At 44.5% G+C, this 22,285-nt stretch overlaps 1 protein-coding gene across 4 annotated transcripts in view; it reads right to left on the reverse strand.

Moving 5' to 3' along the window:
* Window positions 1-22,285, reverse strand: part of ERCC6 (ERCC excision repair 6, chromatin remodeling factor) — a 241,077-nt gene that overhangs the window by 26,378 nt on the left and 192,414 nt on the right. For all 4 annotated transcript variants that reach the window (XR_006390375.1, XM_044297289.1, XM_044297290.1 and 1 more), the window contains one exon: window positions 13,570-13,648. Coding sequence is in view for 3 of the 4 variants with exons in the window: in XM_044297289.1 (XP_044153224.1) it covers window positions 13,570-13,648 (79 nt within the window). In the remaining variant the exon portion in view is untranslated. The remainder of the gene's footprint in view (window positions 1-13,569; window positions 13,649-22,285) is intronic.

Genomic DNA, 22,285 nt, shown 5'->3' on the forward strand with positions numbered 1-22,285 from the left:
CTGTTCAAATTAACCCCTGGGGCGCCGGAATGTCGATTTTAAAGTTAGGACGTACCGGTACGTCCTTGGTCCTTAAGGACTCGGGAAATAGGGCGTACCAGTACGTCCTATGTCCTTAAGGGGTTAAAGCAGCAGAGCAGCGGAGGGTCTAGGCGCAAATGGCAACAAGACTACAAAGTCTTATCGCCATCTTGCAATTCTAAGTCGCATTGACGACCATTTTGGTCGCCATCTGGAGCCCTGTATACGTCCCTATATCTATCTACTAATTCCCCTCTCGCTAAGTGTCCCTCTTCGAAGGAAACTGTGACTGGCGAGCTTAGTCAACCAGCTCAGAAAAAGAAGAGGGAGCACCGAGTCCGCTTAAAACAGATGTCCCGACGCCTTTAATTGGCCTCTGACAAATCCTCATGGGACCATTATACAGGATGGTACTGTAGTGCTCAAAAGTCAGAATCAATACTTTTAAAATGTATACAGAGCGATGATCAGTCGCTATAAATGTCTACTTAGCTGTCCATTAGTTCCCCAGCACGGATCAGCAGTAGGTATTCCAGACATCCCAACCTGCAAAAACTCATTTCAGGGAGGAACACTTCTAATTTCCGTGACTTTATTTATTTTTTTCCCACAAAATTTTTATTACATTTTCCAAACATATGCAGCATCTCACACTTTGCTCTATGGTGTGGAGGGCTGGGTTCATTACCCTGCCCCAAATTATCATATTTATGTATATGATTAAAGGGATTCTGTCACCACCTATAAGCCCTGTGAGCTAAACATATCCTCATGTCCAGGGTAGCATTTTGATTTCTAAGGTGGCCTAATAAAAGCCATTTGTGGCTTTATTCTGCGGAAAAACAGGTTTTACTAACTTGTCAAACATTAAAGGGACTCTGTGACCAGTTTCTAACCCCCCCTTTTATAACTATGGTTCTCTCCATGGTCCCCTTCTCATTACAAAGCTGTTGTTATAAGTTAAATCCGCCGTGTAGTTTTCATAAAAATCGCTTTTATCTAACCTGTCAATCTTCAGGATAAGGTGCCCAGGGCGTTTCTGATGGTCTGAATCTGCCGCTCTTCGCCGCCGCCGTTGGTGCCCAGCTCCTCCCATGATCCTTTCAGCGCCACCTCGATGTAATGCAATCCGCCTCCGGCTCTCCTCAGTGCCCCCTCCTCCTTTGCAAAGATCTCGCGCGTGCGCACAGGCCTGTGCCTGATGCGCCCGTGCGGACGTTTAGATTCTGCCTCGTTGAGCGAAGTGCGCATGCGCGCGGATATGCGCACTTCGCTCCACGAGGCAGAATCTAAACGTCCGCACGGGCGCATCAGGCACAGGCCTGTGCGCACGCGCGAGATCTTTGCAAAGGAGGAGGGGGCACTGAGGAGAGCCGGAGGCGGATTGCATTACATCGAGGTGGCGCTGAAAGGATCATGGGAGGAGCTGGGCACCAACGGCGGCGGCGAAGAGCGGCAGATTCAGACCATCAGAAACGCCCTGGGCACCTTATCCTGAAGATTGACAGGTTAGATAAAAGCGATTTTTATGAAAACTACAGGGCGGATTTAACTTATAACAACAGCTTTGTAATGAGAAGGGGACCATGGAGAGAACCATAGTTATAAAAGGGGGGGTTAGAAACTGGTGACAGAGTCCCTTTAAGGTGCCCAAGCAGGGGAGGTCTGTGGATGCATGGTGTCCAGCCGCACGCATCGCTGTTCGTGCCCAGCGCCGCCTTCTACTACTCAGTGCCGCCTCTCCCTCCCTCTCCTCCTGCTTTGAGATCCCGCGCATGCGCACAGGCTCAGCCTGATGTGCTGTTGCAGACTGCTGGCATCGGCTTCTTCTTGCACTGTGTGCATGCGCCGAGAAGGGGACACTGCTACAGGTTGCAGGAAAGGTTTACTGCGAGTAAACCTTTCCGGGATATATTGTTTCACATGCGGGCCTCAGGGAGCCGCTATGTAATAGCGGGAGACTTCCTGAACGTCCGGGAGACTTGAGATCCCTGGTATTCATCTGGTTTCCTGCATGTGGCAGCACGTAGCGTGGCATCCTGCATATGGCAGCAGCAGTGTGAACGTACCACTGGGCCAATTTTAAAGCCGCCCTCTGGTATCACATGACCGATCACGCAACTAGTCACCTGACTAGATCTGTCACGTGATCGGAGGACACCGGCGAGGGAGCACGTCCATCAAATGCAGACCTGCCCCTTTGTATGATGTCAGAGCTGGGAGGGTACATGGGTGGAGATGTGGGAGGCGATTAGGCCCAATTCACCTACTACTATATGCCCACCCTTCTATCAGTGTTGTAATACGCTGAGTGTGATCAACTGTAAAAGTGTCCGCTCCAGTCATTGAGGTTTAATTAGACTTAAACAGGTTCTAGGTTCAAACACAGGTGAAGATATGTACCGTGGCTTAAATTGATACAGAAAGTGATTCAATATGACTCAGAGGTGATTAATGCCGGTAATACAGATTAAATGCACTAGAGAGGGCCCAATATAGTGTAGTGTAAAAAGGCTCAAATCAGCTAATAAATCAATACCCATATGCAAATATATATATATATATATATATATATATATCCTTAATTTTTACATATGGGTATGTATAGGCCCACTAGTTAGCAATTATATATCTATACAGATATATGGAGTAGTAGACTGGACATTGTGTATTAAGAGAAAAACACACAAAGTGGGTCTATTTGCGTAAAGATGGAATTTCTTATAATTTAAGCGCAACAGCCAAACAGTAGTTGCTCATTTAGACCCCTAGGGTGGGCTGTTTTAAGTTTGAAAATCCACCAAGATTCTCTTTGCAGTACTTTTCTGTCCCGGTCTCCCCCTATCAAGTGGCTGAACAGCCTCAATGCCCATAAATCTAAGTTTAGAGAAGTCTCCCCAGTGATCCGTTTCAATAGGCTTGGCCAGAGGGGTATCTTTTTTTATGTGTTCTCAAAGTCGCCTACGTAGCTCAAAGTCCTGTGCACTAAGCAATCATGTAGTCTGTGACCCCTGCGGTAGGTGACTTGGTGTTTCTGAGATCACCTTTTTGATGTTCGGATCCAACTGCAAAATACCCCAATAATAATTTAGAGCTGATCTCACCTCTTTTGCTGCTGTATCATAATTACCCATTAGCCAGATTTTGTTAGTCTCAATTTTGTCGGTTTTGGGGTGCAGTAATTCCATCCTATTGCTTTTTCGGGCTCTCCTATAAGCTGTCTTGATTGAGTATAGGGTCCGGGTATTCTTTTTCACGAAACCTGTTTTGCAAATCATTGGCTTGTTCCTTAAATTCCCTAATTGTGGAACAGTTTCCACCCCCCCACCCCAGCCATCTGAGTGTCAGTTGGCAAGGAAGAAAGCCCCCAAGGGGTCCAGGCTTTGAGGAGAAGGTCACACCCCCGTGCACCAGTTTGGAGCCAACTGAATCCTGCAGGAAAACAGTCAGCATGGGGTATCCGCCCTTGCCCAGGATCAATGAGACCTCCCAGACATGTTGGCACCTACCTTTCATAAGGAATTATGAATCACCTGGCCATCGCAGGCACAAACCGGATACATATTTGTGCCTAGGTGACCACAAGGTATGTTCCCATGGTCTTTGTTTACTGGGACGAGGTCATGGTAGGGAGATATCCATATCTCCCCATAGTAACCACATAACGGTACCAGGTTTGGGCTTTACTTGTAGCCGGAACCCAGGCAGGTCCATTGGTCCCAGAACCATCTCCCTGTGACCCTCTGGTCTGGAGCTATGAACCCTAAAGGGTTTTGTGGGTCATTTGCTGCCAGCCCAGAAGAGGGGGCGTGGACCCCTCCCTGAGGCCGGGAGGAGAGGGGCTGGCTACAGGTTAAGTCTGGTCCCAGCAAGTAGGCGCGTATTTCTCTGAAGAGGGGTCACATCCTACAAATGTGTTTAGAGGGATCCAGGAAATTGCTGAGCTCACGGGCCTTCATGTGGACTCCAGCAAAGAACATCTCAAAGGAACTTTCATCATACTCTGTAACTGACTTTTACACTGCTTAACCCTGTTGTAACCATATAACCTGTAATCTGTAACCTCAGACCACTGTATATATTGTGTTATATCTAGTGTGCTCTTACAGCGATTAAATCTATAATTTAATCTTGTGCTATCTTGTATCTCGATCACGAATCCCCACGTCCATGTTTTGGCCTAGTTATAAGCTAACGCAGGTTGGTTTCTGACCCTTATAATCCCGTTAGCGGACCAGGCTTATATCAAACGAGAACTGGTGGCAGTTACCTATACACCCATGTGCGTAAAGTTAGTACTCACAGTTAGGTTCATGTGCAGGAAAAGGCTAAAATGGGTTTTCGAGAATTTTTATATTGATGGCCTATTCTCATGATAGACCATCGATATCTGATTGGCCAGGGTCCAAGACTGTTCTTAAGTAACTGTCTAGTGCATGAAGCTGATTGCTGCAATGCTGCTCCCAATAACTGCAATGGAAGCAGAACTGCATTAACTTATTGAAGGAACTCACTAGAAATTCTTCTTATGCATGGAGATGCTGCCTCCTTACGGCTAACAAATATGTTATTAATGTTGGCAAATATTGTATTTGGTATAAAAAAAACTGCGCAAAAATGATTTTGCTACTGAGAGAAAAACATGTGATTTATACTAAAATGAGCGCGCTGATTCCAAATATGAACTCGGAATTTGCCTGACACGTCTAGATTTTAAGTACATGCAAAGCTTATTCAGTTATAATAGTAATGCATTATATTGGAAATATTCCAATGAACATGTCCAGACCTGTTCGGACACACTTAGGGCCCATTCACACAACCATATGGCGTTGCGGATCCGCAAAACACGGACACCGGCCATGTGTGTTCCGTAATTTGCGGATCGCACATGGCCGCAACCATATGAGAAAATGTCTATTGTTGTCTGCGATTGCGGATAAGAATAGGACATGTTCTATCTTGTCTGCGGAGCCGCGGTACGGAATAACGGATGCAGACGGCACACGGTATGCTGTCCGCATCTTTTAAGGGCCCATATAAATGAATGGATCCGCAGACCTTCCGCAAAATTGCGGAACGACTACAGATCCGTACATATGGTCGTGTGAATGGACCCTTAGGCTGATGTCAGCAGTAAGTATATAAGGCAAGCTGGACAGATTTTGATCTGTTATAGTGCTATCAGTTATGAAACTTAAGATGGATAAACGCAAATGTGTTACGGATTCAGACAATTTCTGCTACATATGTGGCAAATACACTACTTATGATCAGCGCAAGAATCTGACAAAGCGAGTGCGTCTTGCAGCTTGGGATGCATTTGTGATAGTAGTGCAGAACTTCCTTGGGAACAGACGAGCTGCAAACCTATGCAGAATTAGTAGACAACATGTCATTGAAAGTGCATTTCTTACATTCCCATCTTGACTTTCTCTATCCCAATCTGGGACACGAAAGTGACGAACATGGAGAGTGGTTCCATAAAGATATTCTACAATGGAGAACAGGTATCAAGGCTGCTGGAATCCCAACATGATGGGGGACTACTGCTGGTTTTTACAATGGGAAAATATGACCGTTCACAAATGCAAAAGCAAATGACTGAAGCTCTTTTAACAGTACTGGGCCTTGCTCAAGTACGACTTTTAACCTCCTCCCGTCTCGCTAACGCCGAAAGGCGTCAATGCTGCGGCGCTGCCAGGTCACACTAACGCCGATTGGCGTCATCTCGCGTGAGCCGAGATTTCCTGTGAACGCGCGCACACAGGCGCGCGCGCTCACAGGAACGGAAGGTAAGCGAGTGGCTCTCCAGCATGCCAGCGGCGATCGCTCGCTGGCAGGCTGGAGATCCGAATTTTTTAACCCCTAACAGGTATATTAGACGCTGTTTTCATAACAGCGTCTAATATACCTCCAACCTGGTCCTCTGGTGGTCCCTTTTGTTAGGATCGACCACCAGAGGACTCAGGTAGGTCAGTACAGTCGCACCAAACACTACACTACACCCCCCCCCCCCCGTCACTTACTAACCCCTTATAAACCCCTGATCACCCCATATAAACTCCCTGATCACCCCATATAAACTCCCTGATCACCCCCCTGTCATTGATCACCGCCCTGTCATTGATCACCCCCCCTGTCAGGCTCCGTTCAGACGTCCGTATGATTTTTACGGATCCACGGATACATGGATCGGATCCGCAAAAAGCATACGGACGTCTGAATGGAGCCTTACAGGGGGGTGATCAATGACAGGCGGGTGATCACCCATATACACTCCCTGATCACCCCCTGTCATTGATCACTTCCCTGTAAGGCTCCATTCAGACGTCCGCATGATTTTTACGGATCCATGGATACATGGATCGGATCCGCAAAACACATGCGGACGTCTGAATGGAGCCTTACAGGGGGTGATCAATGACAGGCGGGTGATCACCCATATACACTCCCTGATCACCCCCCTGTCATTGATAAACCCCCTGTAAGGATCCATTCAGACGTCCGCATGCGTTTTGTGGATCAGATCCATGGATCCGTAAAAAATCATGCGGATGTCTGAATGGAGCCTTACAGGGGGGGTGATCAGTGACAGGGGGGTGATCACCCTGATTACCCTGATCACCCCCTGTCATTGATAACCCCCCTGTAAGGCTCCATTCAGACGTCAGCATGCGTTTTGTGGATCCGATCCATGTATCCATGGATCCGTAAAAAATCATGCGGATGTCTGAATGGAGCCTTACAGGGGGGTGATCAATGACAGGGGGGTGATCAATGACAGGCGGGTGATCACCCATATACACTCCCTGATCACCCCCTGTCATTGATCACCCCCCCTGTAAGGCTCCATTCAGACATCCGCATGATTTTTTACGGATCCATGGATACATGGATCGGATCCACAAAACACATGCGGATGTCTGAATGGAGCCTTACAGGGGGGGTGATCAGTGACAGGGGGGTGATCACCCTGATTACCCTGATCACCCCCTGTCATTGATAACCCCCCTGTAAGGCTCCATTCAGACGTCCGCATGCGTTTTGTGGATCCGATCCATGTATCCATGGATCCGTAAAAAATCATGCGGATGTCTGAATGGAGCCTTACAGGGGGGGTGATCAGTGACAGGGGGGTGATCACCCTGATTACCCTGATCACCCCCTGTCATTGATAACCCCCCTGTAAGGCTCCATTCAGACGTCCGCATGCGTTTTGTGGATCCGATACATGTATCCATGGATCCGTAAAAAATCATGCGGATGTCTGAATGGAGCTTTACAGGGGGGGTGATCAGTGACAGGGGGGTGATCACCCTGATTACCCTGATCACCCCCTGTCATTGATAACCCCCCTGTAAGGCTCCATTCAGACGTCCGCATGCGTTCTGTGGATCCGATACATGTATCCATGGATCCGTAAAAAATCATGCGGATGTCTGAATGGAGCCTTACAGGGGGGGTGATCAGTGACAGGGGGGTGATCAGGGAGTCTATATGGGTGATCACCCCCCTGTCATTGATCACCCCCCTGTCATTGATCACCCCCCCCCCCCCCCTGGTAAGGCTCCATTCAGACATTTTTTTTGGCACAAGTTAGCGGAAATTTTTTGTTTGTTTTTGTTTTTTCTTACAAAGTCTCATATTCCACTAACTTGTGTCAAAAAATAAAATCTCACATGGACGCACCATACCCCTCACGGAATCCAAATGCGTAAACATTTTTAGACATTTATATTCCAGACTTCTTCTCACGCTTTAGGGCCCCTAAAAAGCCAGGGCAGTATAAATACCCCACATGTGACCCCATTTCGGAAAGAAGACACCCCAAGGTATTCCGTGAGGGGCATATTGAGTCCATGAAAGATTGAAATTTTTGTCCTAAGTTAGCGGAAAGTGAGACTTTGTGAGGAAAAAAACAAAAAAAAATCAATATCCGCTAACTTATGCAAAAAAAAATAAAATTCTAGGAACTCGCCAGGCCCCTCATTGAATACCTTGGGGTGTCTTCTTTCCAAAGTGGGGTCACATGTGGGGTATTTATACTGCCCTGGCTTTTTAGGGGCCCGAAAGTGTGAGAAGAAGTCTGGGATCCAAATGTCTAAAAATGCCCTCCTAAAAGGAATTTGGGCCCCTTTGCGCATCTAGGCTGCAAAAAAGTGTCACACATGTGGTATCGCCGTACTCAGGAGAAGTTGGGGAATGTGTTTTGGGGTGTCATTTTACATATACCCATGCTGGGTGAGAAAAATATCTTGGTCAAATGCCAACTTTGTATAAAAAAATGGGAAAAGTTGTCTTTTGCCAAGATATTTCTCTCACCCAGCATGGGTATATGTAAAATGACACCCCAAAACACATTCCCCAACTTCTCCTGAGTACGGCGATACCACATGTGTGACACTTTTTTGCTGCCAAGGTGGGCAAAGGGGCACATATTGCAAAGTGCACCTTTCGGATTTCACCGGCCATTTTTTACAGATTTTGATTGCAAGGTACTTCTCACACATTTGGGCCCCTAAATTGCCAGGGCAGTATAACTACGCCACAAGTGACCCCATTTTGGAAAGAAGACACCCCAAGGTATTCCGTGAGGGGCACGGCGAGTTCCTAGAATTTTTTATTTTTTGTCACAAGTTAGCGGAAAATGATTTTTCTTTTTTTTTCTTTTTTCCTTACAAAGTCTCATATTCCACTAACTTGCGACAAAAAATAAAAAATTCTAGGAACTCGCCATGCCCCTCACGGAATACCTTGGGGTGTCTTCTTTCCAAAATGGGGTCACTTGTGGCGTAGTTATACTGCCCTGGCAATTTAGGGGCCCAAATGTGTGAGAAGAACTTTGCAATCAAAATGTGTAAAAAATGCCCTGCAAAATCCGAAAGGTGCACTTTGGAATATGTGCCCCTTTGCCCACCTTGGCAGCAAAAAAGTGTGACACATCTGGTATCGCCGTACTCAGGAGAAGTTGGGGAATGTGTTTTGGGGTGTCATTTTACATATACCCATGCTGGGTGACAAAAATATCTTGGTCAAATGCCAACTTTGTATAAAAAAATGGGAAAAGTTGTCTTTTGCCAAGATATTTCTCTCACCCAGCATGGGTATATGTAAAATGATACCCCAAAACACATTCCCCAACTTCTCCTGAGTACGGCGATACCAGATGTGTGACACTTTTTTGATGCCAAGGTGGGCAAAGGGGCACATATTCCAAAGTGCACCTTTCGGATTTCACCGGCCATTTTTTACACATTTTGATTGCAAAGTACTTCTCACACATTTGGGCCCCTAAATTGCCAGGGCAGTATAACTACGCCACAAGTGACCCCATTTTGGAAAGAAGACACCCCAAGGTATTCCGTGAGGGGCATGGCGAGTTCCTAGAATTTTTTATTTTTTGTCGCAAGTTAGTGGAATATGAGACTTTGTAAGGAAAAAAGATAAAAAATAAAAAATCATCATTTTCCGCTAACTTGTGACAAAAAATAAAAAATTCTAGGAACTCGCCATGCCCCTCACGGAATACCTTGGGGTGTCTTCTTTCCAAAATGGGGTCACTTGTGGCGTAGTTATACTGCCCTGGCAATTTAGGGGCCCAAATGTGTGAGAAGTACCTTGCAATCAAAATGTGTAAAAAATGGCCTGCAAAATCTGAAAGGTGCACTTTGGAATATGTGCCCCTTTGCCCACCTTGGCAGCAAAAAAGTGTCACACATGTGGTATCGCCGTACTCAGGAGAAGTTGGGGAATGTGTTTTGGGGTGTCATTTTACATATACCCATGCTGGGTGAGAGAAATATCTTGGCAAAAGACAACTTTTCCCATTTTTTTTATACAAAGTTGGCATTTGACCAAGATATTTTTCTCACCCAGCATGGGTATATGTAAAATGACACCCCAAAACACATTCCCCAACTTCTCCTGAGTACGGCGATACCAGATGTGTGACACTTTTTTGCAGCCAAGGTGGGCAAAGGGGCACATATTCCAAAGTGCACCTTTTGGATTTCACCGGTCATTTTTTACACATTTTGATTGCAAAGTTCTTCTCACACATTTGGGCCCCTAAATTGCCAGGGCAGTATAACTACCCCACAAGTGACCCCATTTTGGAAAGAAGACACCCCAAGGTATTCCGTGAGGGGCATGGCAAGTTTTTAGAATTTTTTATTTTTTGTCGCAAGTTAGTGGAATATGAGACTTTGTAAGAAAAAATAAAAAAATAAAAATCATCATCATTTTCCGCTAACTTGTGACAAAAAATAAAAAGTTCTATGAACTCACTATGCCCATCAGCGAATACCTTAGGGTGTCTACTTTCCGAAATGGGGTCATTTGTGGGGGTTTTCTACTGTTTGGGCATTGTAGAACCTCAGGAAACATGACAGGTGCTCAGAAAGTCAGAGCTGTTTCAAAAAGCGGAAATTCACATTTTTGTACCATAGTTTGCAAATGCTATAACTTTTACCCAAACCATTTTTTTTTTTGCCCAAACATTTTTTTTTTATCAAAGACATGTAGAACAATAAATTTGGCGAAAAATGTATATATGGATGTCGTTTTTTTTGCTAAATTTTACAGCTGAAAGTGAAAAATGTCATTTTTTTGCAAAAAAATCGTTAAATTTCGATTAATAATAAAAAAAGTAAAAATGTCAGCGGCAATAAAATACCACCAAATGAAAGCTCCATTAGTGAGAAGAAAAGGAGGTAAAATTCATTTGGGTGGTAAGTTGCATGACCGAGCAATAAACCGCTAAAGTTGTGGAGTGCCGATTTGTAAAAAAGGGCCTGGTCACTAGGGGGGTATAAACCTGTGGTCCTTAAGTGGTTAAACTGAAAAATGAGATTTTTCAAAATATTCTTATTCCATTACATTTTCATACACCGTTTACTACGCAAACTTTGATGTAGATCAGGTAATTGTTGGAGTAAAACTCGTTCTGTTCAAAATTATTCAATGCTTTCCAAGTGCTTAATTCATTAAGGCTTACTTATGCATAGCTAAATTTCGTAACGTGTTACAACAATTCTGACTTCGGATTTGTAATTCGCACACTTAGTATTTTTTTTTTTTTTTTGCTGCGTGGTGAAATCAATACTAACAACCAATACTTAAACAGCTACAATTGCGTTTTCACATAATACATTCCAGTTACATGATTGATAATTACAGGCAGTGTCCACTCATGTGAAAAGATGAAATCACTAGAGTGCAATTAAAAACACATGTAGCGGGCTTCACCGAGATCAATTAGATGTAAATCCTGGGAAGAAAATCTAAAAGGATCCCTGTGAGACAGCAATTACTTCCCAGCACTGCAATCTCTCTTGGGCAGGCTTCAAGCACAGAGATCACTGTCTATTTGACTTTTAAGCAATTTGGGCTGTCACATTAGTGTTCTTGATTCTTGCTCTGCTGGGGAAGCTTGTCCAGCAGAAATCACAGCACCGGGAAGAGGTCCTTCTATAATTATCTCTAAACACCTTTCCTCTCATGTTCTATTTCAACATTAACCACCCTAGCTTAAACACCCTTAATGACCAGACCACTTTTTAAAATTCTGCACTACACTACTTTCCCGGTTTATTGCTCGGCCATGAAACTTACCACCCAAATGAATTTTACATCCTTTTCTGCTCACTAATAGAGCTTTCATTTGGTGGTATTTCATTGCTTTTTTTGTTATTAATCGAAATTTACCGAAATGTTTGCAAAAGAAAAAAAATGACATTTTTCACTTTCAGTTGTAATTTTTTATTTTTTTTAAACGACATCTATATATTACATTTTTCTCTAAATTTATTGTTCTACATGTCTTTGATAAAAAAATAAAAAATTGTTTGGGCAAAAAAAATGGTTTGGGCAAAGCGTTTACAAACTATAGTAAAAAATGTAAATTTCCGCTTTTTGAAGCAGCTCTGACTTTCTGAGCACCTGTCATGTTTCCTGAGGTTCTACAATGCCCAGACAGTAGAAAAACCCCACAAACAACTCATTTCGGAAAGTAGACACCCTAAGGTATTCGCTGATGGGCATAGTGAGTTCATAGAACTTTTTATTTTTTGTCACAAGTTAGTGAAAAATGATTTTTATTTTTATTTATTTTTTCCTTACAAAGTCTCATATTCCACTAACTTGTGACAAAAAATAAAAAATTCTAGGAACTCGCCATGCCCCTCACGGAATACCTTGGGGTGTCTTCTTTCCAAAATGGGGTCACTTGTGGGGTAGTTATACTGCCCTGGCATTTTAGGGGCCCTAATGTGTGAGAAGTAGTTTGAAATAAAAATGTGTAAAAAATGCCCTGTGAAATCCTAAAGGTGCTCTTTGGAATGTGGGCCCCTTTGCCCACCTAGGCTGCAAAAAAGTGTCACACATGTGGTATCGCCGTACTCAGAAGTTGGGCAATGTGTTTTGGGGTGTCATTTTACATATACCCATGCTCGGTGAGATAAATATCTTGGTCAAATGCCAACTTTGTATAAAAAAAACAAAAAAAGGGAAAAGTTTTCTTTTGCCGAGATATTTCTCTCACCCAGCATGGGTATATGTAAAATGACACCCCAAAACACATTGCCCAACTTCTCCTGAGTACGGCGATACCACATGTGTGACACTTTTTTGCAGCCTAGGTGGGCAAAGGGGCCCACATTCCAAAGAGCACCTTTAGGATTTCACAGGGCATTTTTTACACATTTTGATTTCAAACTACTTCTCACGCATTAGGGCCCCTAAAATGCCAGGGCAGTATAACTAACCCACAAGTGACCCCATTTTGGAAAGAAGACACCCCAAGGTATTTCGTGATGGGCATAGTGTGTATAGTGTGTATGATTTATTTTGATCACATTCATTTTTTTTCCGTTTTGCTGTATGGGGAATATATTTTTATACTATGGTTATTTTCGCACATCGCGCATTTTTTTAGTTGTTTTATTTTTATTTTGAGAAAAGGGGGGTAATTAGAATTTTTATGCTTTTTTATGTTTAAAATTTTTTACACTTTTTTTATAGGGAACTATAACAAGCAATCATTAGATTGCTATTCTCATAGACCCCAATAGCATTGGAGTCTATGAGAAAATTGCTAGCTTCCTATGGAGCCCTATTACAGGCAAGGGCTCCATGGGAAATACTATGCAGCAGCCTCCTGTCATTCACAAAGACAGTGGCTGCTGCACACAAGCTCCGATCACTGCACAGGGGAGCATCGCCGGAAGCGCATGCTTTCAGTGTTTCACGTGCTCAGATGACGGTCATCATTGACTATGGCATCTGAGGGGTTAAATGTTCGCGATCGGCATAAATGCCAGTTGTGGACATTAGCCGCGGGTGTTTGCTATAACAGCATGCCACCCGCGGCTATGGCACCCTCTCCACTCAGGAGCGGGCGTCATCTTTAAAGACCCGGCCAGGTAGGGAAAGGGTTAAGGACTGTACTTGATTAGTAAAATTCAAAGATTATTTAATAATAATTTCAATACAGCAAGATTTTATAGGTTTTCCTCTAACGAACATTCTATAACTAACCCATTTTACCTTGCATTTGTCTTGATGGCTCTTGGTTTTGGGTACATCTGCACAATGTAACAGAGGGTTCTTTTTCTGACCAAACCGTCTATAAATAAAAGTACATAAAGTTATTGTATTTTTAAAATGCACAAATGACAAATAATAAAAAAAGAAAAAAGTAAATTGCAAGAAAAATTTACAAACATTAACCAAAAATAATGCAACATTATTTCCTTTAACCACCTCAGCTCCCCTAGCTTAAACCCCCTTAATGACCAGACCACTTTTTACAATTCTGCACTACACTACTTTCACGGTTTATTGCTTAGTCATACAACTTACCACCCAAATGAATTTTACCTCCTTTTCTTCTCACTAATAGAGCTTTCATTTGGTGGTTAATCATTGCTGCTGACATTTTTTGTTATTAATCAAAATTTACAGTATTTTTTGCAAAAAAATGATATTTTTCACTTTCAGTTGTAAAATTTTTCAAATAAAACTACATTTCTATATAATTTTTCTCTAAATTTATTGTTCTACATGTCTTGGATAAAAAAAAAAAAATGCAGTAAGTGTATATTTATTGGTTTGCGCAAAAGTTATAGCGTTTACAAACTATGGTACAAAAATGTGAATTTCCACATTTTGAAGCAGCTCTGACTTTCTGAGCACCTCTCATGTTTCCCAAGGTTCTACAATGCCCAGACAGAATAAATATCCCACAAGTGACTCCATTTTGGAAAGAATTATTATTTTTTTGGCACAAGTTAGCGGAAAATGATTTTTTTAATTTATTATTATTTTTTTCTTACAAAAAATAAAATTTTACATGAACTCACCATGCCCCTCATGAAATACCTTGGGGTGTCATATTTCCAAAATGGGGTCACTTGTGGGGTATTTATACTGCCCTGGCATTTTAGGGGCTCTAATGCGTGAGTATTAGTTTGAAATCCAAATGTGTAAAAAATGCCCTGTGAAATCCTAAAGGTGCTCTTTAGAATTTGGGCACCTTTGCCCACCTAGGCTGCAAAAAAGTGTCACACATGTGGTATCGCCGTACTCAGAAGAAGTAGGGCAATGCGTTTTGGGGTGTATTTTTACATATACCAATGCTGGGCATGCCCAAATTCCTTTTAGGAGGGCATTTTTAGACATTTGGATTCCAGACTTCTTCTCACGCTTTAGGGCCCCTAAAATGCCAGGGCAGTATAAATACCCCACATGTGACCCCATTTTGGAAAGAAGACACCCCAAGGTATTCCATTGTACTGCCCTGGCATTTGAGGGTCTCCGCAATCATTACACGTATGGCCAGCATTAGGAGTTTCTGCTATTCTCCTTATATTGAGCATACGGGTAAGGAGAAAAAGGCACAGATTTCTTCATTCGCATCGATCAATGTGGATGAAAAAAAAAGGGGAAAGGCGTTTGCCTGGACATAGGAACTCCGCCCAACATTCAAACCCACTCAGCTCGTATGCCCTGGCAAACCCGATTTCTCCATTCAGGCCGCAACGCAATACATTTATTAACATTAACTTTATATAAAATTTGAACAGAACATTAAACTTTTATAAACTTTTAGAACAGAACATTAACTTTTTTGCTTAACGGTGATTTATTTATTTTTTACCTTTATAGGACAAACCTCTCCTTCCCCATGGGACAATGTGCAAAGCGCAAATCGCCCAGAGATGTGGCGAAGTACAGTATGCACTTTGTCCCAGGTAAAAGGAGAGGTTTGCAGCAGCTGTGAGTGAAAGGGCCCTAAGAGCCCTGTGTGCCTGTCCTGTGTCACGCAATCCCTATGCTAATAGTGTACCTGTGTGTGGTACTTCCGGAAACACTCCCCTAAGCATAGGTCAGAGCAGTCAGGACAGAAATAGTGGGTGTCATGCCTTATTTCACTCCTGCTACAGACACGACATCTTTTTCGGGGTGGTGATGAGGGTTGAGGTACCAGCAACGACATTGGGGAAATGTCGCTCGTGTAGACGGCTCACTACACTGGTGGATGGGGCCATGGAACCTCCTCAATACAGGAGGTTCTAGATGATCTCTTCCTGAAATTTGAGGAAGGATCCTGTTCTCCCAGCCTTACTGTAGAGAACAAAACTATTGTACATAGCCAAGGGAGCCAACATCTGGTCATTGAAGTCATGGACCGAAAGGGGCTTTTCAATGACACTGGTTGCTCGTTCTATTTGGATTGTAGTGTCTGCGTGAATGGAGGAGAGCATGTAAACGTCACGCTTGTCTCTCCATTTCACCACGAGCAGTTCTTCGTTACACAAGGCAGCCCTCTCCCTCCTTGCAAGACGGGTGGTAACGAGCCGTTGGTGGAAGCCCCGGCGCCTAGGTCGCGTGGTGCCACAGCAGCCAATCTGTTCTATAAACCAATGCCTGAAGAGGGGCACATTTATGTAGAAATTGTCCACATAAAGATGGTACCCCTTGCCAAATAAGGGTGACACCAAGTCCCAGACTGTCTTCCCACTGCTCCCCAGGTAGTCAGGGCAACCGACCGGCTCCAGGGTCTGATCTTTACCCTCATAGATCCAAAATTTGTGGGTATAGCCTGTGGCCCTTTCACAAAGCTTATACAATTTGACCCCATACCGGGCGCGCTTGCTTGGGATGTATTGTTTGAAGCCAAGGCGCCCGGTAAAATGTACAAGGGACTCGTCTATGCAGATGCTTTGCTCAGGGGTATACAAATCTGGTGTTAAGGTGGTCTATGAGGGGCCGAATTTTGTGGAGCCGGTCAAAAGCTGGGTGGCCTCTGGGACGAGAGGTGCTGTTGTCACTAAAGTGAAGGAAAGGCAGGATGGTCTCAAATAGTGTCCTTGACAAGGCAGCAGAGAACATGGGCATGTGATGAATTGGGTTCGTGGAACAATATGACCGCATTTCATGCTTTTTTTTGTCAGACCCATGTTGAGGAGAAGGCCCAGAAAAGTTTTAAATTCGGAAACTTGGAGGGTTTCCACTGGAAAGACTGGGCATAAAAGCTTCCCGGGTTGGCGGCTATAAATTGAGTGGCACACCGATTTGTTTCTGCCACGACTAAGTCCAAGAGCTCCACAGTCAAGAACAGCTCAAAAAACCCCAGTGCCGATCCGATCTGAGTTGTCTCAACCCGAACTCCAGACTGGGCGGTGAAAGGGGGAACTACTGGTGCGGCTGAAGTTGGGGGCTGCCAATCAGGGTTTGCCAGCACCTCAGGGACTCTACAGCCCAGTCTGTGTGGTGGCTGCGACGGGGGAACTAATGCACGTGCCACCGTACCAGCTTCAACTGCCCTTCTGGTGCTCGCCACTTCACCATGTTCTACGGCAGTGCTGGTACTAGGTCCAGGATGGGCTGCGCTGCTGGTGTATGCCTCACCACGTAATCAGACAGCGCCAGCCCCACTCTTCTGCCCTTGAAGCGGATCCTGTGCAACCTGTGGTCTAGCAACACGGGGCCAGGTATGCCTGGTGGTATCAGGGACCTCAACCTCATCATCCGAACTTTGGGTCAGACTGCCACTGCTTTCTACAGGTTCGTATTCTGACCCGCTGGATTCGTCAGATGAGGGTTCCCATTCCTCATCCGACTGGGTCAAAAGCCTGTAGGCCTCTTCAGAAGAATACCCCTTACTTGCCATTTGGTCAACTAAATTTAGGGGGTATTCCTTGAGACTACCCAAGAAAAAAAAGCAAGCCTGTCTTGCAAATGGGAGGCTAGCAAAGTACAGGAAGCCGCTGCGATTGATATTTTTTTAATCAAAACTGATTTTTCTTTATCGCCGCAGCGCTTGTGAAGTGATTATGCAGTGATAAAATAATAATTTTTTGTCACTGCGGCGTGGCGGGCGTGGATGAACGCTCGTGTGGGCGACCGATCAGGCCTGATCGGGCAAACACTGCGTTTTGGGTGGAGGGCGAGCTATGGTGACACTAATACTATTATAGATCTGACTGTGATCAGTTCTGATCACTTACAGATACTATAAAAGTACCAATGCTGATTAGCGATAAACTAATCAGCGAATCAGTGACTGCGGTGCAGTGGGCTGGGCGCTAACTACCTACCAAAGGGGCCTAAACTATCCTAAAACCTAACAGTCAATACTGGTGGGAAAAAAAAGTGACAGTTTACACTGATCACTTTTTTCCCTTTCACTAGTGATTGACAGGGGTGATCAAGGGGTTAATTGGGGGTGATGGGGGGGGGGGTGATCTGGGGCTAAATGTTTTGTGTCTTGTGTACTTACTGTGAGGAGCACAGAAGCCATTTAACACATTATATTTATAAATATGTGTTAACTGGCTTGTGATTTGATTTTTGGAAAATCACCAGCCTGTCAGTGATGATCATTGGCTGGCAGGCTGGTGACGAACTCTTCCTTTAACTTTTGCCGGCCCACAATGCGTATGCGTGGACCTGCTATGCGCGTAATCTCACGTCTCGCGAGATGACGCGCTGAAGCGTGAAGGAGGAATGAATCGACCGCCTCCGGAATGCAATCCTGCATTAGGCGGTCCGGAGGAGGTTAATGAGATACTGTGCATTGTGTACATTAGAGGTGCACAACCTGTAGCCTGGAGGCCACATGGGCCACCCTGTGTGGCCTCAAACAACTACACAGATCCCAGTGTGTGGTTACATGTAGTTTCCAAGTCAGATAGTAGGAGTGTAAAAAAGTTCAGGAGCAGGGCCGGCAAGTACTAATAGTGTGCACTGTATCCATTTCTGGGTTCCCCGTTTATCAGGAGAATGGGGTCTCCTTTGAGTATTTGACTTAAATAGTCGGCAGTCCATGCATGTGGTTCTCTCCACTGTAGATTATGAGACTTGCAAAATATTAGGCTTTTACCAGATCAGACCTGTTCATTAGACAGAGGCACCTGCATGCATGAACACCTATTTTATGGAGTGATGATGCCTCATTAACACAGTGTTTTGGTCAGTGATTTCCATCAGTGATTGTGACCCAAAACCAGGTGAAGCTCTAAACACAGAACAGATGCTTATGTCTGTGGAGGTTCCAATCCTGGTTTTGGCTCACAATCACTGACCAAAACACTGATGTGTGAATGAGGCTCGACTGTGGAAGAAGGGGACCTCCATTCTCCTCCATTTCTGAGAGCAGAACCTGCAAATGTCAGGCATTTAAAGGATATACACTGAACAAAAATATAAACGCAACACTTTCGGTTTTGCATGAGCTGAACTCAAAGATCTGAAACATTTTCTACATACACAAAAGACCCATTACGCTCAAATATTGTTCACAAATCTGTCTAAATCTGCGTTAGTGAGCACTTCTCCTTTGCCGAGATAATCCATCCCACTTCACAGGTGTGGCATATCAAGGTGCTGATTAGACAACATGAATATTGCACAGGTGTGCCTTAGACTTCCCACAATAAAAGACCACTCTGAAATGTGCAGTTTGATCACACAGCACAATGCCACAGATGTGGCAACGTTTGAGGGAGCGTGCAATTGGCATGCTGACTTCAGGAATGTCTACCAGAGCTGTTGCCCGTGCAATGAATGTTCATTTCTCTACCATAAGCCATCTCCAAAGGCGTTTCAGAGAATTTGGCAGTACATCCAACCGGCCTCACAACCACAGACCACGTGTAACCACACCAGCCCAGGACCTCCACATCCAGCATGTTCACCTCCATAATCGTCTGGGACCTGTCACCCGGACAGCTGCAGCAACAATCGGTTTGCATAACCAAAGAATTTCTGCACAAACTGTCAGAAACAGTCTCAGGGAAGCTCATCTGCATGCTTGTCATTCTCATCGGGGTCTGGACCTGACTGCAGTTCGTCGATGTAACTGACTTGAGTGGGAAAATGCTCACATTTGATGGCGTCTGGCACATGGAGAGGCGTTCTGTTCACGGATGAGTCACGGTTTTCACTGTTCAGGGCAGATGGCAGACAGCGTGTGTGGCGTTGTGTGGGAGAGTGGTTTGTGGATGTCAATGTTGTGGATAGAGTGGCCCATGGTGGCGGTGAGGTTATGGTATGGGCAAGCGCATGTTATGGACAACGAACACAGGTGCATTTTATTGATTTTGAATTTTGAATGCACAGAGATACCGTGACGAGATCCTGAGGCCCATTGTTGTGTCATTCATCCACGACCATCCCCTCATGTTGCAGTATGATAATGCGCGGCTCCATATTGCGAGGATCTGTACACAATTCCTGGAAGCTGAAAACATCCCAGTTCTTGCATGGCCAGCATACTGGTTTTCTGACACACAGTAAGGCAAAACTGTGCACATTTGAGAGTCGTCTTTAATTGTGGGCAGTCTAAGGCACACCTGTGCAATATTCATGCTGTCTAATCAGCACCTTGATATGCCACACCTATAAGGTGGGATGGATTAGCTCGGCAAAGGAGAAGTGCTCACTAACACAGATTTAGACAGATTTGTGAATATTTGAGCGTAATGGGTCTTTTGTGTATGTAAAAAAAATGGGAGCAAAACCGAAAGTGTTGCTTTTATATTTTCGTTCAGTGTACTTTTGATATGCTATAACAGTTAATAAAAGTTAATACCACTTTAAGTTTAATTGTGTACCTTGGAATTGGTTCAATGTTACAATGTGGCCCTCACACCAGAAAGTCAGTGCACCCCTGTTGTAAATATAGACATCTGCCGCTTTTTTTCAGTTACATTTATGTAAAAATGAACATGTATGTCACTATCTACAGGTCAATAATGAGAATTGCATCTTAAGATTCTGTTGTCCAAAGAGGAGAGGGTATTTTGCTACTGTTGCACAGGGTCTTCAGTTATTTCTGCATTAAGCCTATATCAGCACTGTGGTCTTTGCGATTTGGATTGTCCCATTCTGGACATTAAAGTCAGGTTGACCAGAGCATCACATATGGGGAACATCAAATGGCAACAGTTGTGCAACTCAACAGACATCAGATTTTGAATTCTTTAATGTCACAGTACATTCATTACTATTCAAGTATAATTTTAACAGACCTGCAGTCACTGTTTATATGCACACTGATATAAGTTTTTTCTTATAGGAGAAATTAGCCCTCATTTTGGTTTCATTGAGCCTCAGGGCCCTACCAACAGCTTTACACTTGGGCTACTTTCACACTTGCGGCAGAGTGATCCGGCAAGCAGTTCCGTTGCCGGAACTGCCTGTCGGATCCGGCAAAATGTATGCCAACTGATGGCATTTGTCTGCCTGATCAGTCAGAAAATGCATTGAAATGCCGGATCCGTCTTTTAGGTGTCATCCTGCAAAACGGATCAGGCATTTATTTTTTTCACCTTTTTTTCAGTCTGTGCATGCGCAGACCAGAAGGACAAGTCCAGCATACATTCCAATGCAAAAAAAATGTCGGATCCGGCATTCAGGCAAGTCGACTTACCCTTTTTAAGGAAGCAACAGTACAGAAACAATATGAAAAGATCTGTGTTTATAATATATTTTAAATAGTGTTGATCGAGCACCAAAGTGTGCTTGGGTCGAACACCTCAGGATGGCCTGCTGGTGACCCTCAAAAACATTACAGGCGAGGGCCTGCTGCTGAGCTGGCCATCTAAAACAATAGGGGCGAGTGCCTGCTGCTGAGCTGGCCATCAAAAACAATAGGGGCTAGTACCTGCTGCTGATCTGAGCATCAAAAAAATTGTGGGCAAGTGTTTGCTGCTGAGCTGACCCTGTAAACATTATAGTTGAGGGGCGGCAGGTGAGCGGACCCTCAAAGATTGTAGGTGAGGGCGTGCTGGTGAGTTGACCCTGTAAAACATTAGGAGCGAGGGCAGACTAATAAGCATGTTGATCTGATGGAAGAGGAGGAGGACGAGAAAAGGAAGATTAAACCATATACCTTTTTTGTGGTGGAAGGGGTGCATGGGAATACAGTGTATTCAGTACATTATAAAAAAAAAAACACATTTAAAGTGCCTTTATGTTCAGCCGCTTTCCTATGGTGGAGTAGACAAATCAGGAACAATCCAGGCCTTGTTCATTTTAAATAAGAGTCAACCTATCAACATTTTCAGTTGACAGGCAGATGCGCTTATCAGTTATTATGCCCCCCGCAGCACTAAATATCCACTCTGACAAAATGCTAGTGGCAGGGCAGGCCAGCACCTCCAAGGCGTAGAGCACCAGTTCGTGCCATGTGTCCAGCTTGGACACCCAGTAGTTCTAAGGCAAAGAGTGATCATTCAGGACGCTGACACAGTCTGCTATGTACTCCTTCACCTTCAGAAACCGCTGAACCACCAAGTTGAAGATGTGCGCTAGGCATGGGATGCATGTCAGGTTGGCGAGCTCCAAAGCCGCCACCAAGTTACGGCAATTATCAGATACAACCATGCCTGGTTCTAGGTTGAGCGGCGAGAGTCACAGCTCAGTCTGGTCTCATATTCCCTGCCACAGCTCTGCGATGGTGTGCCGTTTCTCATCTAAGCAGATCAGATTAAGCAAGGCCTGTTGACGCTTCCCCACTGCAGTGCTACACTGCTTCCAGCTACTGACGGATGGCTGACTGCTGCTGCAAGAGGATAATTCTGAGGTGGAAGTGGAGGAGGAGGCGGAGGAGGAGAAGTGGGGGTTGGAGCCACTAACGTAGGTTGTGGCAGAAACCCTGATGGAATTACGGCCTGCAATCCTTGGCGTTGGTAGCACCTGTGCCATCCCAGGGTACGACTCACTCCCAGCCTCCACAACGTTCACCCAGTGTGAC

Source organism: Bufo gargarizans, chromosome 6 (assembly GCF_014858855.1).
Source record: "Bufo gargarizans isolate SCDJY-AF-19 chromosome 6, ASM1485885v1, whole genome shotgun sequence".
Classification (NCBI taxonomy): Eukaryota; Metazoa; Chordata; class Amphibia; order Anura; family Bufonidae; genus Bufo; species Bufo gargarizans.